This window comes from Morus notabilis, unplaced genomic scaffold (assembly GCF_000414095.1).
Source record: "Morus notabilis unplaced genomic scaffold, ASM41409v2 Scaffold879, whole genome shotgun sequence".
Classification (NCBI taxonomy): Eukaryota; Viridiplantae; Streptophyta; class Magnoliopsida; order Rosales; family Moraceae; genus Morus; species Morus notabilis.
Genome location: NW_010366660.1, coordinates 149,357 through 163,495, shown reverse-complemented (window position 1 = coordinate 163,495; position 14,139 = coordinate 149,357). Strand labels below are relative to the sequence as shown.

Here is a 14,139-nt window from a genome sequence, read left to right as displayed (position 1 = left end):
TAATTAACTTAAAAGAGATCTCCAAATATGGCATTTGCAACCTTAAGAAAAGATCCCTAACTTGTTGAATTTTCTCGGCCTATTCTTTAATTTGGTAGGTTGTATCTCATCACCGGATTCATCTTCCCAAATTTCGTTGAAGGTTGATTTTATATATATATATATATATATTCTTATATATGTATGTATGTATGTACGTATATGTTACGTATCATGGTATGATATTCGGAATATATATAAAGAATTAGCCATAAAATTATATATAAATATTGATGAAGAGTCTGAAATATATATAAATACGCGTCAACCTTGTTTAGGGAAGAGTAGACTTGGTCTGATCTTTTTAAATATTCACAGCCAATTACAGAAAATAAGAAAATGGATAAATTACCTATCTAGGGAAAAAAAAATAAAAAATCAAGTTGGATAACATAAACCTACGTGGTATTTGCCGTGAGAAAAAACGTCACGCATGAGCAGAGCCTGCCTGTATAGGTGAAGCTAATCTTCTTTTAAAAAAAGTAAACTTTCACCATGCCCGAGTATAGTACGTGTTATAATTAGAAGAATTAATCTCATCGGTGCCCTTAAATTTTATAGTCATTCTCATTTTATCTCTTTAACTTTAAAAATTCTCACATAACCCTTTAAACTATGAATTTATCTCATTTAAGCTCTTTATAAGAATTTCTATTAAAATCAGATGAAAAAAAAAGATAAGTGTAATCATGTGCTTTTTATCTGTTTATTTTTAACAAAAATTTAAAATAAAAAGATTACTTGACTACACTACTCTTTTTTTAATCTATTTTTAACAGAAATCACAATAAAAGATATTAAATGAGAATAATTTAAAATTTAAAGAAATAAAATGAGAATTTTTAAAATTTAAAAATAACTTTAAAATTCAGGAAGCACTCGTAATAATAATCCAAAAATTTCATCATCTCTATCTCTCTGTATATAAATGTGTGGGTATATGTATATAGAAATTTTGTGGCTGAAGTTATATATTGAGAGGAGATAATGCTTTTCATTCTCATCATAACACACATGGGCCCGAGCACATGAACGCCATGCATGTGGCATATGATGCATAATTCATTTATGGCTTTGTACACATAACATGGGGCAAAAAGTTGCATTTTGCAACCATTTTGCAACCAATAAAGTTAGCCAGTGTTATTATTCTCAAAAAATAGAAAAGCAAAAAGAAAAACAGTTTGCTGGTGTTATTGGTTAGCCCAACAACACAACTCACAAGGAAATAATCGTAGAAAATATATATAATAATATATAGTCTTTCGGCTCTGCGCAGAACCATCTCACCAAGCTGCCATTTTCATGACTAATACATAAAAATATAAATGAGTTGTAAATCCAATAGACATTACATGTATGTGGATATTTTTCTTTTTAAGATTATATCTTTATACCTCGTTCATTTCGCAGATTCGAGTTGAGATATGATATTTTCTTAAAGCTTTTCACTGTAACAGAAAAAGTTAGATGTGACATTTTCTGAGAGTTTTTTACTGTAAAAACTTAAAATTGAAAACTCGAATCGGTGAAATGAACAAGGCCTTAATATATATATATATATATATATTCATTGGTATACTATGCCTGCTTCTTAAGCAACAAATCATTCTCTAGAATAGTCCCCACGTCCACCCAAGATTCTTGCCCTTCATGCAGTCCACGGTTTTAACATTATACGGTGGAATTTGCTCTCCTAAGTTGTGAAAACGCACTAAATTCTCTTAACAGTTGACTTATTTTATTATTTTTGTTCTATTCTTTTAATAACATAGAGTTAAAAAAATAAAAATAAAAATAAAAAACCGTTTTGACATTGCAAATTTTCAATCACAGCTTTCGAAATCTTGGGTCCACGTTATTGTTTTCTCTTCCATTTTATATATCTCTCACCCCTCGAGAGTACTGCCCTATCTTTTGATCATTTTGGGTGTTTTCATTACATAAATGGGTAGAAAACGTTTTGGTGGGTTGGTAAAGCGAGACATTGTATTTATCTCTTTCTCTTTACCCGAAGAAACTCTCTTTCAAAGAAATGAACTATATATATATATATATATAACTCTATTTATATAAGTCGCGTTTGGGTTGTAGAGGCACATGCACCATCCCTTAATTAGATTACTAGCTAATTCATATGTATAACATCAATGTTGGCAACCGACACACACACACACACATATATATATATATATACTAATATATATTGCTCAAATAAGACACTACAAATATAAAAATCTATCTTTCTCTTTTACAAAATTATATCATAAAGTTTCTTTTTGAATGTTGAATGTGTTGTAGCTAGCTGACAATTGGTGAACTCATTAAAAAAAATAGCTCGATGCTATTAATAATTTTCCTTCCTTCCATTTTCCCATGTAACGTGTTGGTTTTGGATACATTGCATGATTAGAAATTGTCTTTTACGGACAATATTACACTTTTGATGAATGCAATATTGAAGGAAACTATATATTATCTTGTCGAAAATTATTGGTGCTAGCTAGAAATTCCCAGGATATATATATAAAGATTTCGAATATTAGATGATTTATAAAGATAGGCGTGGAAAAATCGAGAGATTGGTATGTACTATTATTATATGAGGCAATCAACATAATATCATATTGAGTTCTGTCTCAAATCTCTTCTTTAATCTCTTTCCTTGATCGCTTTGAATATTTCATCAGTTAGTTACCACGTACGTTCAATAATTCATCCTCTTTTTTTTTTTTTTTTAAATCTGCTCTTAAGCATATATTGTTTCCTTTTCCTTTTTTATTTTATATATATATATATGTTTTATATACTGTCGTATATATTCGCTCGAGTTTGCTAACATGAACCGAAAATATTGAATTATAGAATTTCAATATATAATATATATATATATAGCTTTAAAAGACAACTTCAAATGTTAGCTGGAGACATCGAGTCGTTTCTCTTTTGTTTTTTGTTTTCTTTTCCTTTTCAATGTATCGAAGCTAAATGCAGTTTAAAAAGACATGTGAGGCCTTTTTTTTTTTCTTTCCCTTAATTATATGTTCATGAACTTTATAGATATGTACACACATATTATATATATATATATATACACGTGGAATATTTAATATTAATATGTCGGCAAACTTCCAATCGATCAACGGTTGACTATTTTAACATGAACCATAAAATCTGTCAACACTTATCCCGACTTAAGTGCTGCGATCGAACACGCAGAATTTATTGAGCACAAAAAGATATATACGCATAAATATCCTACAAAGTCCAAAAAGCCTTTTAGGTTTACTGCCGGTTCGGTTCGTTAATTCGAGTTGAGATGTGATGTTATCTGAGAGTTTTTTATTGTAGTAAAAAAAATTAAATGTGACTGTTTTTTAAAATTTTTTACTGTAATAAAACTCAAATTTTAAACTCGAATCAGCGAAAAAAACAAGACAAATGTGCAAGAAAAATGAAAATGGCAACAAAAAAAAAAGCGTAGCCAAACCAAAGCCTGCAAACTATAAGTCGTCACAAGATATTTAACAACACACACATAAAAGATAGAGAGATCCTATAATAATGGCCCCACCAATCTTAGTGAAAAGTACCACGGAAAATATATAAAATGTGTAGACTAAGAGGAAGTGAATTAATACAATTTTAATGCACCGGATACCATCAAAATTTAAAGGACCGCGGAAGTTTATGAAAAGAAAGACGGAGAATGTGGTGGTATAGGTTATAGACATTTTCCCATCAAACATGCTGGTGGAGGGGTCTTTGATGGCTGCATTTCCCTGCATAGTGTTAATTAGGACGGGGTACCCACTACCCACTCTTTATCTTTGAGCTACATTTTTCTTTTTTTTCTTTTTTAATTTTTTCAGACTAAATTTTTGCTTTTTATGAGATATTTATCTAGCTATTACTATTATCTTTCTTATTTTCTTGTGCTTTTTTAAAAAAAAAAAAAAATTATTTTGATATTTTTGAAATTTCATGATGTTTTCTCCTTTTTGGTTTAGCTAAAAGGGGGAAAATTTATGGGGTTGTAGGGGACACTTGATTGCACTAACGTGGGCGAAAGAAACCACAAAACATCACAAATCACTGATATAGACTAGTATGGGAGTATTCAGATTTCAGAACTAAGAAATAATAGTCATATCAGTTTTTTTCATGACCAATATCAAGCAGTACTTGATTTGAAATATGGTTGAAAAAACTCCAATTAACAAAAGGGTTTCCTTTCTTTCAACAAATGGTATCCAAATGGGGTCATTTCTTGTAACTTTCCATTGATCTGCATGAGCATTATTCTCTTTTAAAAAACGAAAAGAATCCACCTATTATTGCATCAGAATGTGCCTCATCAAGTACACCCAAAACCAAGCACATATTCTCACAATTATTGCATCATATTGGCTTTAATACCACCAAATTATGATCTGTGCGCATGGATTCAGAATTCTGATGGAAAAAATCTCTGGACACTAAACACTAACCAAAGAATTCAGATAAAAAAAGAGTTTCTTTAGTAGTTTGTCTTACCGATAATCTCAGTTTTTAACCATTGAATCTTGTTAAAATCACATTAAATTGAAAAAATATACAAGACGAACAGATTCTGATACAGATCTGACAGTTAAAAATAAAAGACTATCTGTACTCCATTATTGCAGGGACTACCAGAGAAAATCTTAAAACAAAACAATACCCAGAGAAAAGTACAACATCGAGCATTACAGTTTTAAGTAATAACAAAACAGGACCACATTTTTTTCATGTCATTAAAATAATAATCTTGTGGCAGTAACACTTTGGAAGGGAAAAAAGACACAAGAAAAACAAAGATGTGTGGAACAAACACAAGACTTTAATACAAATCCGATGGCAGCTACTTACTCACGAACTTAGTTTGATTGATTTTGGCAGCTACTGTGGGTTATGGTAGCCCCTAATCTTGGACCACCCCCCATGAATTTCTCTCTTTACCTTTCTGATGCATAGAGTGGTCCTAAATCTGCCCAATAATCATAAGATTGTGAGGAAAGTGTTGGTTTTGTACTGACAGTCCTTTCTTTTCCTGCAAGCGTTTAGAATAAGGATTCGTGTTATAGTTCGGATTATGGTTCGTGACTATTTACAGTGTTTTATCTCACAAAAAATACACGTAAACCGAAAATAATTCTGAAACATGATTATGAATCTATAAACTAAACATTAGTATATCAGACCTCATGAATTTCTTCTCCACTGTCAACCACCTTTTATCTTTTCTTCATGTATTGTGAAATTGGTAATTCCTATTAGAAAGCCTTTTCAATTTGCATTGTTCAACTTTAGATCACGTGAGAAATGGAAAAATGCCATCTAAATAGAGATCTCCCTCCGTCCTCTGTTGCTACAGTAAAACCGAGAATTATAACATAGAAAAATGTTACTAGAGAACTCTGTAATCTATTATCATAGTGAAATTGAGATTTTACATTTACACTAGTCACGAATGTATTTAGCATTTCTTTTTTAGAATACGTTTCTTAATTATCATAATTGTTTATTTATTTGATTTTTTTTTTTTTGAAACTACATTGGTCTCCATTGGAAAATGCGAAAGAGAGGCAATGCCCAATGGTTCCATTTTGTACTTTGATTTGTCGCATAATATTAGTACTAAACAATGGTTTTTATTCGATGTTAATTATATGCCAACAGATAAACATCAACCTTTTTTTTCCAGCACCACCAATTTGTTTTTATTAAGTTTTTATTCTTTTTTTCTCAATTATGTCTACTTCATAAATGAAGAAAGTGGACCTACATAAGTTTATATCAATCAATACGGTTCTGCCTCTTGATTTGAAAAATATAAAAAAAAAAAAAGAGCATTACGCTACACAAGCTAGCAAACAAATTGTGACACTAAGCTACTAATTATTAAGCTAATTATTGTTCAAATCATTACATGCCTTTGGTGATTCAAATTGATACGCTTGCATTGGGAATTATTTTGACAGTCCACATAAATTAGGACCAGTTTAAATCAATTTATGGTTCTCCCCGTAGCCACGGGTCATTTTTTTTATTTTTATTTTATTTTTAATGAGACTAAAGGATAGTAAAATGCAAAAGATAAGACATCACTAAGTGACATAAAAACATCCAGTACGTAAATTGTCTATATACATTATAACAATCACTTTTACCACCCCTAATTAGGCTCTTCTTCCTTTTTCTTTTTTGCAGAATAGTTCCATCTATAGAAGTTGTAGGTCTTTATGTTTGAGGCATCAACTATCAATAACGTGGTGCAACAAGTAAGATACTTTTCCTTCTTTGTTTCTAAAATTCGATATATAATCCTAAGCCGAGGTCCGTATTTAATTAGTTGTGTCGTGTTAAACCACCTTATGTTTATTTTACAACTCAAGTTAAAAACTTAAATTATACATGTGACAAAAAAATATTATAATAAAAAGTTGAATTTAAATTATTATTAGATAAAAAAAATTGTAACAATAAAGCTAACAAGAGATGAAATCACACCAATAATCACTTTTCGTTACAAGTAAATAAAAGAATTAAAAATAAAACTAATACTTGCAGCAGAAAGACAGTCAGAGCCCTTTTAGGCCTAACATTTAGACCCAGTCCGGTCAAAAAAAGCAACAAAACTCCTGGGCCGCTCGAAATATATGGGCCTTGAGCGATCCACCATGAACTTTCAAAAACTATGAATTGAGACTTGCTCTTACTTGGCTTCTACGTAAATCTAGTGCTGCTACAAAATCAAACTTGTCAGGCCATTTAAAATCACAGCCAAAAAATGTGCACTTCTGAAACACTATTTGCTTTCTCTTCTAAAAAAAAAAAAGATGATGCGTACAATTAGCCTGTTAGTTTCCCTGTTCTAAGATTTAACTTATCTTTGCATCAATAATTGAAACAAAAAAAATAAATAAATGAAGATCTTAGACGAAGTGCTGAGTCGGGTATTCATGTTCATATCCGTTATAATCATAATACAATCTCTCTCCCTTTGATATATCTCTGTTGGCAATCAGTAGAACCCGACACTCCCCATTCACATCAAATCTCACACATTTCAGGTTCTGCTTCTTTCTCCCTTCCCTGCAAAAAAAAAAAAAAAAAAAAAACCCAGAAAATCTTTCAATCAGATTAACCCAATAACCATAGGAACAATCATTATGCTTCATTGGAACATAAATCACCATAAGGTATAAACTTAAACATTTTTTATTGTCTGGTTATCCAATTTGAATGAAACAACAAAAAAAGACATGTTTCCTTGATAAGGGAAAGAATAGTCTGGTGCTTTAACATGCATATGCTTTCCTTTAGATAAGGGTTAAATTGACATGTCACAACCAAGGCTCATACAATAAGATGCACAAATGAACAAACAATAAAAAGAGAGTTTGAAGTGAGGAAGAGCTTACGGAGTGTGGTTATTGATGCCATTGATGAAGCGGGCGATGTTACTGTGCTCATCAGGACAAATGACAAGGCTTTTTGAAGGGTTAGCAGCATGAAGCAGTGTCATCATGCTGTCACCATCGTCGTTTTCACGATTCTTCAAGAAATCGACATCTCCCACGTACTCCGTGATTACTGTAAGATCCTTAATAGACCTATCCGCCTCGACAGTGAAACTGTTTGAAGAAAAAGATCAAGTGAGAATACTCACTATAGAATCAAATGCTCAAAATCACCCACACAAAAAATTGAAGTCAGAAATAGAGTACACTCTACTCACCCCTCTTGAGGATCAAAAACCACCATTAGGGGTGGCCATTCCCCTCTCTCCATCATACTCTTGCACAAATTTAAGGTCTCAGCATCTTCGTTTGACAGAACCTGAGATTTACCATTAAACAATAGAGTAGTTTCGGATTAATAACTCGCGATTTTATACTCATGTATCGCGCAAAGGCCAACAATTGCAGCAAAGGAATTCAAAAAATGTGATTGTTTTTTCGGATATACCTGCATTCCTCCGCGCTCAAGAGCAGCAGAATTTGCTGATCTTGGTGCCATGCCTGGCCTGTAAGTGAGTTCATTACTGAACTCTGTGCCTGTGGCTGTTAATGCAGTTGCCAGGGAAGCCATTTGTTCCAATCTCCTTGTCGGATCCTCGCTTGGATTGAATGGCAACAATCTCCTTTTCCTTTTCGACATAACCAAGCTACTAGCCCGCTTTCTTTTCTTTCGAATGTCTAAACAAACATTAGAAATTCACAAAGAAAAAAAAAGCTCATTAACTTTAAATCAGAAAAATTACCATCCTAAAACATGAACAGAATTGCAAATTTTGAGTTTTTCTATATATATAGCAGAAAATTTACCATCCTAAAACATTAACATATGCAAATTTTGAGGCTTTTCTTTTTATATACCTTGGATTGGTTTCTGGGTTGGTTCTGGAGACCGTTGAATTCGGAAGAAGTCTACAATTTTGGTTTGTACTAGAGGGAAAGCTGCACATTTGAAAATAAAAAAAAATTGCAAATAATAGTTAACAATTTACTGGTGCGATATTGAAACAGATCAGATTGAAAATGCATAAAAAATAACAATCAAATCAAATGTAGCTGAAATCGCAATGGAATTGAACAAATTAGTTACTCACATTAAACAAAATAATCAACAAAAATAGCAGATGACCATAGTTTTGCATGAAAAAAGAAAATCACTACAGAAACACACATACACATACATTTGAGCTTGTTGTGCTTGTTCTTGGAGCAGGTGGGACAGAACCAAGAGCCTTTGGGGACAGAAACGAGAATGGGTCTGAGGCAAAAGAGATGGTACCCTCTATTGCATTGGTCGCATAGAAGAAGATCCGCCGGAGAGTCACCGGACCCGCACTTCTCGCAGCAAACGTCGTCGTATTCGGCTTCGGAACCGCTGCCGCTGTCGCTATCTTCGTCCTCGAAAGGTGAAAAGGACACCGAAAGAGGCTTCGGAGCTTCTGTTCTTCTTTGCCTCAGCAGCATTCTCCTCGTTCCTCTTGGGGAAGCCATAGATCTCTACAGAAATGTTGGCCGGATTTTCTCTCTCTCTGTTTTTTTTCGGCGGAGAAGATGATAATAAGACGGCGTTTTGCTATTTATCTAAGTAACGAGAGGGTTTTCTTTTCGCGGGCTAATTTGTTTTCGCGGGAAGCGGAAATTTGGCGCCAATCTGGTTTATGGGCCCTTTTATGCGCCAATCTTACGGTACGTGGGCTGAGCCGTACAGAAAACACAATTCCCAATTCTTTTTACTTTCAATATATTTATCTCTAATAATTCTTTTTAATTCGTATAGAATTGATGATGTATCCATATTTTTTCAACATTTGATTTAATTTTTAATGTTTTTATTTTTTTCAATACAATGTTACCATAATTTATTACTTTTGTTTTTAAAAATAGATACATTAAATTTCTTTGTTTATATCTTTAAACTTTCACACTTTACAAATTCTTGGAAGCAAAAAAGAAAAGTATTAACATTTCATTAGGGACTTAAACTTTTGCTAATAAGAAAGGGAATTAGTTGCATCTTTACACCTGACACCCACAATTAATATTAACAATCTATTAAAACCGCTTATAGAGAGGAAAAAAGTGGATCATACTTTTGTTATCCAGCATCAATAGAATTTAAAATTACCTCAATTAAGTCGATATATAAAAAACCAATGCGACACATTAGTGTGCGTTTAGTTGGTGAATTCGTACTATAATTCAGATAATAATTTGTGATTCATTACAATATATTTTTTTTAAAAACACGCATAAATTAAAAATAATTCTGAATCGATAAACTAAAACTCTCACGGGGACGTAACTCGTAACTTACAAATAGCAATAGGCCCATAATTTTTGACGCCGTTGCCCAAGGGGAAATGAGCCTAGACCATGGCGTTAAAACTGCCGTAGAGGGAGATCGTACGATGGCAAGATTTCATGGATCTGGGGAACCAAAAGCCCTTCAAAATCCACGTAGTCTCCTCGACCGAGTCGCCCGAGTTCACTCACCTGACTCGGGCACTGACTCGTTCATTACTCATCGCGATTGACGCCGAATGGAAGCCGACCCGCGCTGGGCAGCAGCAGACATGCCTCCCCACCGTCTCTCTCCTCCAACTCGCCTGCCAACTCGATCCGCGACTCGGTGGGGACTCGGACGAGTCGGAGAACTCAGTCGTGTTCTTGGTGGACCTCCTCCTGATTCCTCTTCCTTCAATCTGGGAACTGTTGAGAGACGTTTTCGTCTCTCCCGATATTCTGAAATTAGGTTTTAGGTTCAAGCAAGACCTGGTCTACTTGTCCTCCACTTTCAGCTCGCATGGCTGTAATCTTGGATTTGATAGGGTAAGAGCTTACCTTTTCGCACAATCCTTTGTCTGCTGGGAAAATGCCGGAAAAAGATTGAAATTTGAAGTTTAAGGCCTCAAATTTTCATTTATTGAGCAGCAATTAAAGCTCCTTTTTTATGGATATCACAAGTTCAAATTTTTCTTAGCTAAATTTGTCGAAATTATTGTCTTTTATGAATTAAGCTATTAAAATTTCTTCAATACTATTATTATTATGGTTTATATATATAGATTGAGCCCTTTTTGGATATTACGAGTGTGTACAAAGATCTACAACATAAGCAACCTGGAAGGAAAATGTCTAAGGATATCAAGAGTTTGGCAACTATTTGCAAAGAAGTGTTGGGCATTTCTCTTTCAAAGGTTTGGTTTCGTAATCATATTACATTGTAATTCCTCTGATATATATATATATATATTCGCATTCATTTTTATGCTAATTTAAGTTTTTCAGATTTGTTGCTCTGCATGGAATATGAATGACATTATATGACTTTCTTACGGCATGATGAGTTTGTGAACAAGCATTTATCCATGTCCCTGTCTCATATATGTCTTTTAGAAATCAAACACATTTTAAGCATGGTCAAGTGTAAAGCAATTCGAAGTCATTCTCTTGAATTTCATTGTAAGGCATGGTTTGGTATTTCAGATCCCACAGCTGACTTTTTATAGGCTTTTGTTTTTATTTTGTCGTTATTGTTATTACGGAGTTTATGTCTTTTTTAGGAACTTCAATGTAGTGATTGGTCACATCGTCCTCTTACTGAAGCTCAAAGAACATATGCAGCTATGGATGCACACTGCTTGCTTGATATTTTTAACGTCTTTCAACACAAAGTCATCAAAGAAGGTATGCTTTTTTAGATATTAAGAATAAGAAAACTATGTTAATTTGTCGCGTTACCTAAGTTAAATCATAAAACAAAGAAAATGCAGATATATATATATATATATTGATGTAATGTAATTTAAGGTCTCGTTCATTTCACCGATTCGAGTTTTCAGTTTTAGGTTTCTACAGTTAAAAGTTTTCAGAAAATGCCACATCTGACTTTTTCTGCTACAGTTAAAAGCTCTCAGAAAATGTCATATCTCAACTCAAATTAAAAACTCAAATCTGCGAAGCGCACGAGTTTATGTCTTTTTTTTTTCTTCCTGTTTTAGCTTAGACTTTAGTTACTTGTCTCACTTCAGGGAATTTAAATCACAATCTTGCTGAACCAACTTCCCTCGTTTCAAATGTTGGGTTGAAAGAGATTCTTGAGAAGAATGGTGTGTGTGAAAAAATTATAAGGACGACATTTTGTGACGCTTTGGATATAGTCCGAGCTACTGCTTGTTTCGATATTTCTCAAAAAATAGCCTCTGAAGAAGGAATGGTTCTGAGGTCTCAGCAAAGGAGTACGTTGCCTATGGACGAGTCCCTGTTGAAGATTGTGAACAGATACGGTGAAAAACTTGTGCTGAAAGAATCTGATAAAAAGCCGAAAATTTCAAAAAGAAAAGGGAAAAGACGATCATCGGCTGGTTTGATTAATAAAGAAAAGCAATTAGAGAATCTTGAGGACGGGCAAGGACCCATACCATGGGATTTGTCCTTGGGGGGAAATGGATCCCCTAAGTTTCTGTGTGATGTAATGGTATGTAAATCGACTCTTCTGCGTTCCATTTGCATTCTCTGATGCTTCTACTTTTATGCCTGGCTTATACACATAACAGGTTTGCACAATTACCTGTGGCTAAACATTTGAACGTTGCCTTCTTTCCTTCTCTAAGGATTATCCTAATTTCTGGGAACAAAACTCCATACTACTCTGATGTTATTTTGAGTTTGAATTCTCGTGTTTTCACTCTTAAGTGGGAAGCTAACGCCTAATAGAATGTTTACTCAGGTTGAAGGATTGGCAAAACATTTGAGGTGTGTTGGGATCGATGCTGCAATCCCACATTCGAAAAAGCCCGAACCTAGGTGTTCTTACAGATTATACTAATTATCTAATTTGGTATTAGAGGTTAACTTATGTTTATGCAAAACCGTTGCTTTCATTGTAAGTAGGGAGCTGATAGGTCAAGCTCACAGAGAGAATAGAGTGCTATTGACGCGGGATGCCAAGCTGCTGAGACACCAATATATATTAAAGAATCAAATATATAGGGTGAAGAGTCTTCTGAAAAATGAACAGCTACTTGAGGTATGCTTGGTTCTTCTGTTTGCCGATTTCAAGCAACTTAAGGCTGCTATCATCAATCAGAGAGATGAAGCAGTATTCTTGTAGCTGAAATTGCGAATGTTCTTGCAGGTGATAGAAACATTTCAGCTGAAAATCAGTGAGGATCAATTGATGTCAAGGTGCACAAAATGCAATGGTAGGTTTATTCAAAAGCCTCTGACAACTGAAGAGGCTGTGGAAGCAGCAAAAGGTTTCCAACGAATTCCAAATTGCTTGTTTAACCAAAATTTAGAGTTTTGGCAGTGCATGGACTGCAATCAACTTTACTGGGAGGTAATGTTGACAATTTATTATGCTCTTTCTATCCAAAACTTTCAGAAGCTTAGTTTCTTCTTCTGAAATCTGAACTGTAAAATTTGTTGAGTTCTTCTTGTTCAGTTCTCTCTTAGTTGATCCCCCGTTTAAAAGGGTCATAGAGGCACCTATGGGGTGTTTGTTGGTTGGAATGGTCAGGCCTTTGGTTTGCTCCCACAAGGTCTGGGGTTTGAACCGCCTCATGGGTACCCACATGACAGAAGTCGAAGTTTCATGCCTTCCAAAGATTGTAGGGTTTGGCAGAAGCCTCCAGTTTCTAACTTGGGCTCACAAAGTGGGTTCAGGGGATTTCTTGAGTATAAAAAAGAAAAAGGTTATAGAGGCAGGTCCTCCCAGTTTTCTTATCTGTTCATAACCAGGATAACCAGTATAAGTATATTAAGAGTATACAAAAGGACAAATGGACGTTAAACTTTAACATATTATCCAAGTCAAAACAATGGTTGAGAAAGGGGGAATACTGCCATTGAATGTTTATAGAGGTAGTAAAAGATCCGGTTATCTCCAACTTACATAGAACAAACTTGTTTTCTGCTAGTTTTGTCAATTTGTTGGGATGTGCAATCAGCTTCCAATCTTCTCAACAGAATTTATTTTATTAGTGCTCCTTCTGGCCCACCTCAAATGGAAGGAAAAAGGGGACCATTCATTCTATTTTCCTAAACTTGGACGTTAAGCCCTTGAACATCAATATTAGATTAAAGCAAAATTTGCTTTTGCCAACATACCCCTCTTTCTAAGCAAAATATACCAACACTTGAATCATGATTTGACTTGTTTCTTCTGTTTGGCATGTGGAAAAAGAAAAAGAAAAATAAAAAAGGAGAAATCAGTTTTAAACTAGACAAAACTTTTGACCAATATGACACATGCATGGGATTGGTGGATAGTTTTGGTAGCCAGCTTTGATCATCTGCTGTATAACGTGCTCTCTCTCTCTCTCTCATTTTTACTTTTATTTCTTTTTTCTTTCAGGGAACCCAGTATAAGAATGCAGTCCAGAAATTCATAGACGTTTGCAAGTTGAACGACTAAACTCCAAGCTCATAATCATTGTGAACAGTTGTGCCATTTTTGGGCAAGTGTCTTTGTCGGTTATGCTTTTGTAATATATTCATCTCCATATGTTTAAGTTATGTTAAGTTATGTACGTCATTATTATTATATGTATCCCCC

At 34.0% G+C, this 14,139-nt stretch overlaps 2 protein-coding genes across 3 annotated transcripts; one reads left to right on the top strand and one right to left on the bottom strand.

The window, feature by feature from the left end:
- Positions 1-6,995: 6,995 nt before the first annotated feature.
- Positions 6,996-9,044, bottom strand: LOC21395092 (histone-lysine N-methyltransferase ATXR6). Its single transcript, XM_010110929.2, has 6 exons — positions 8,762-9,044; positions 8,442-8,522; positions 8,032-8,261; positions 7,802-7,902; positions 7,485-7,697; positions 6,996-7,155 (listed from the first exon to the last, which is right to left on the bottom strand). Exons 1-6 carry the CDS (start codon positions 9,042-9,044, stop codon positions 6,996-6,998), a joined length of 1,068 nt encoding a protein of 355 aa, XP_010109231.2.
- Positions 9,045-9,947: 903 nt separating this feature from the next.
- LOC21395091 lies at positions 9,948-14,133 on the top strand. 2 transcript variants are annotated; one of them, XM_024174025.1, is made up of 8 exons: positions 9,948-10,409; positions 10,646-10,777; positions 11,144-11,267; positions 11,612-12,057; positions 12,310-12,335; positions 12,474-12,609; positions 12,718-12,921; positions 13,939-14,133. In XM_024174025.1, the coding sequence occupies exons 1-8, from the start codon at positions 10,002-10,004 to the stop codon at positions 13,996-13,998; spliced, it is 1,536 nt and encodes a 511-aa protein (XP_024029793.1). In that variant the 5' UTR covers positions 9,948-10,001; the 3' UTR covers positions 13,999-14,133. The 2 variants fall into 2 exon arrangements, with proteins under 2 accessions (XP_024029793.1, XP_010109230.1); XM_010110928.2 differs by having other exon boundaries at positions 12,310-12,386.
- Positions 14,134-14,139: the final 6 nt, after the last annotated feature.

Bases quoted from the DNA above. Each gene is read 5' to 3' on its own strand.
- LOC21395092 (XM_010110929.2), bottom strand. From the start codon at position 9,044: ATGCTGCTGAGGCAAAGAAGAACAGAAGCTCCGAAGCCTCTTTCGGTG. The intron at 8,523-8,761 runs GTATGTGTATGT...TCAAATGTGCAG, and splicing joins CAAGCACAACAAGCTCAAAT to CTTTCCCTCTAGTACAAACC. The intron at 7,698-7,801 runs GTGAGTAGAGTG...TTCTTCAAACAG, and splicing joins GTTTTTGATCCTCAAGAGGG to TTTCACTGTCGAGGCGGATA.
- LOC21395091 (XM_010110928.2), top strand. From the start codon at position 10,002: ATGGATCTGGGGAACCAAAAGCCCTTCAAAATCCACGTAGTCTCCTCG. The intron at 10,778-11,143 runs GTTTGGTTTCGT...TGTCTTTTTTAG, and splicing joins TGGGCATTTCTCTTTCAAAG to GAACTTCAATGTAGTGATTG. The intron at 12,387-12,473 runs GTGTTCTTACAG...CATTGTAAGTAG, and splicing joins TCGAAAAAGCCCGAACCTAG to GGAGCTGATAGGTCAAGCTC.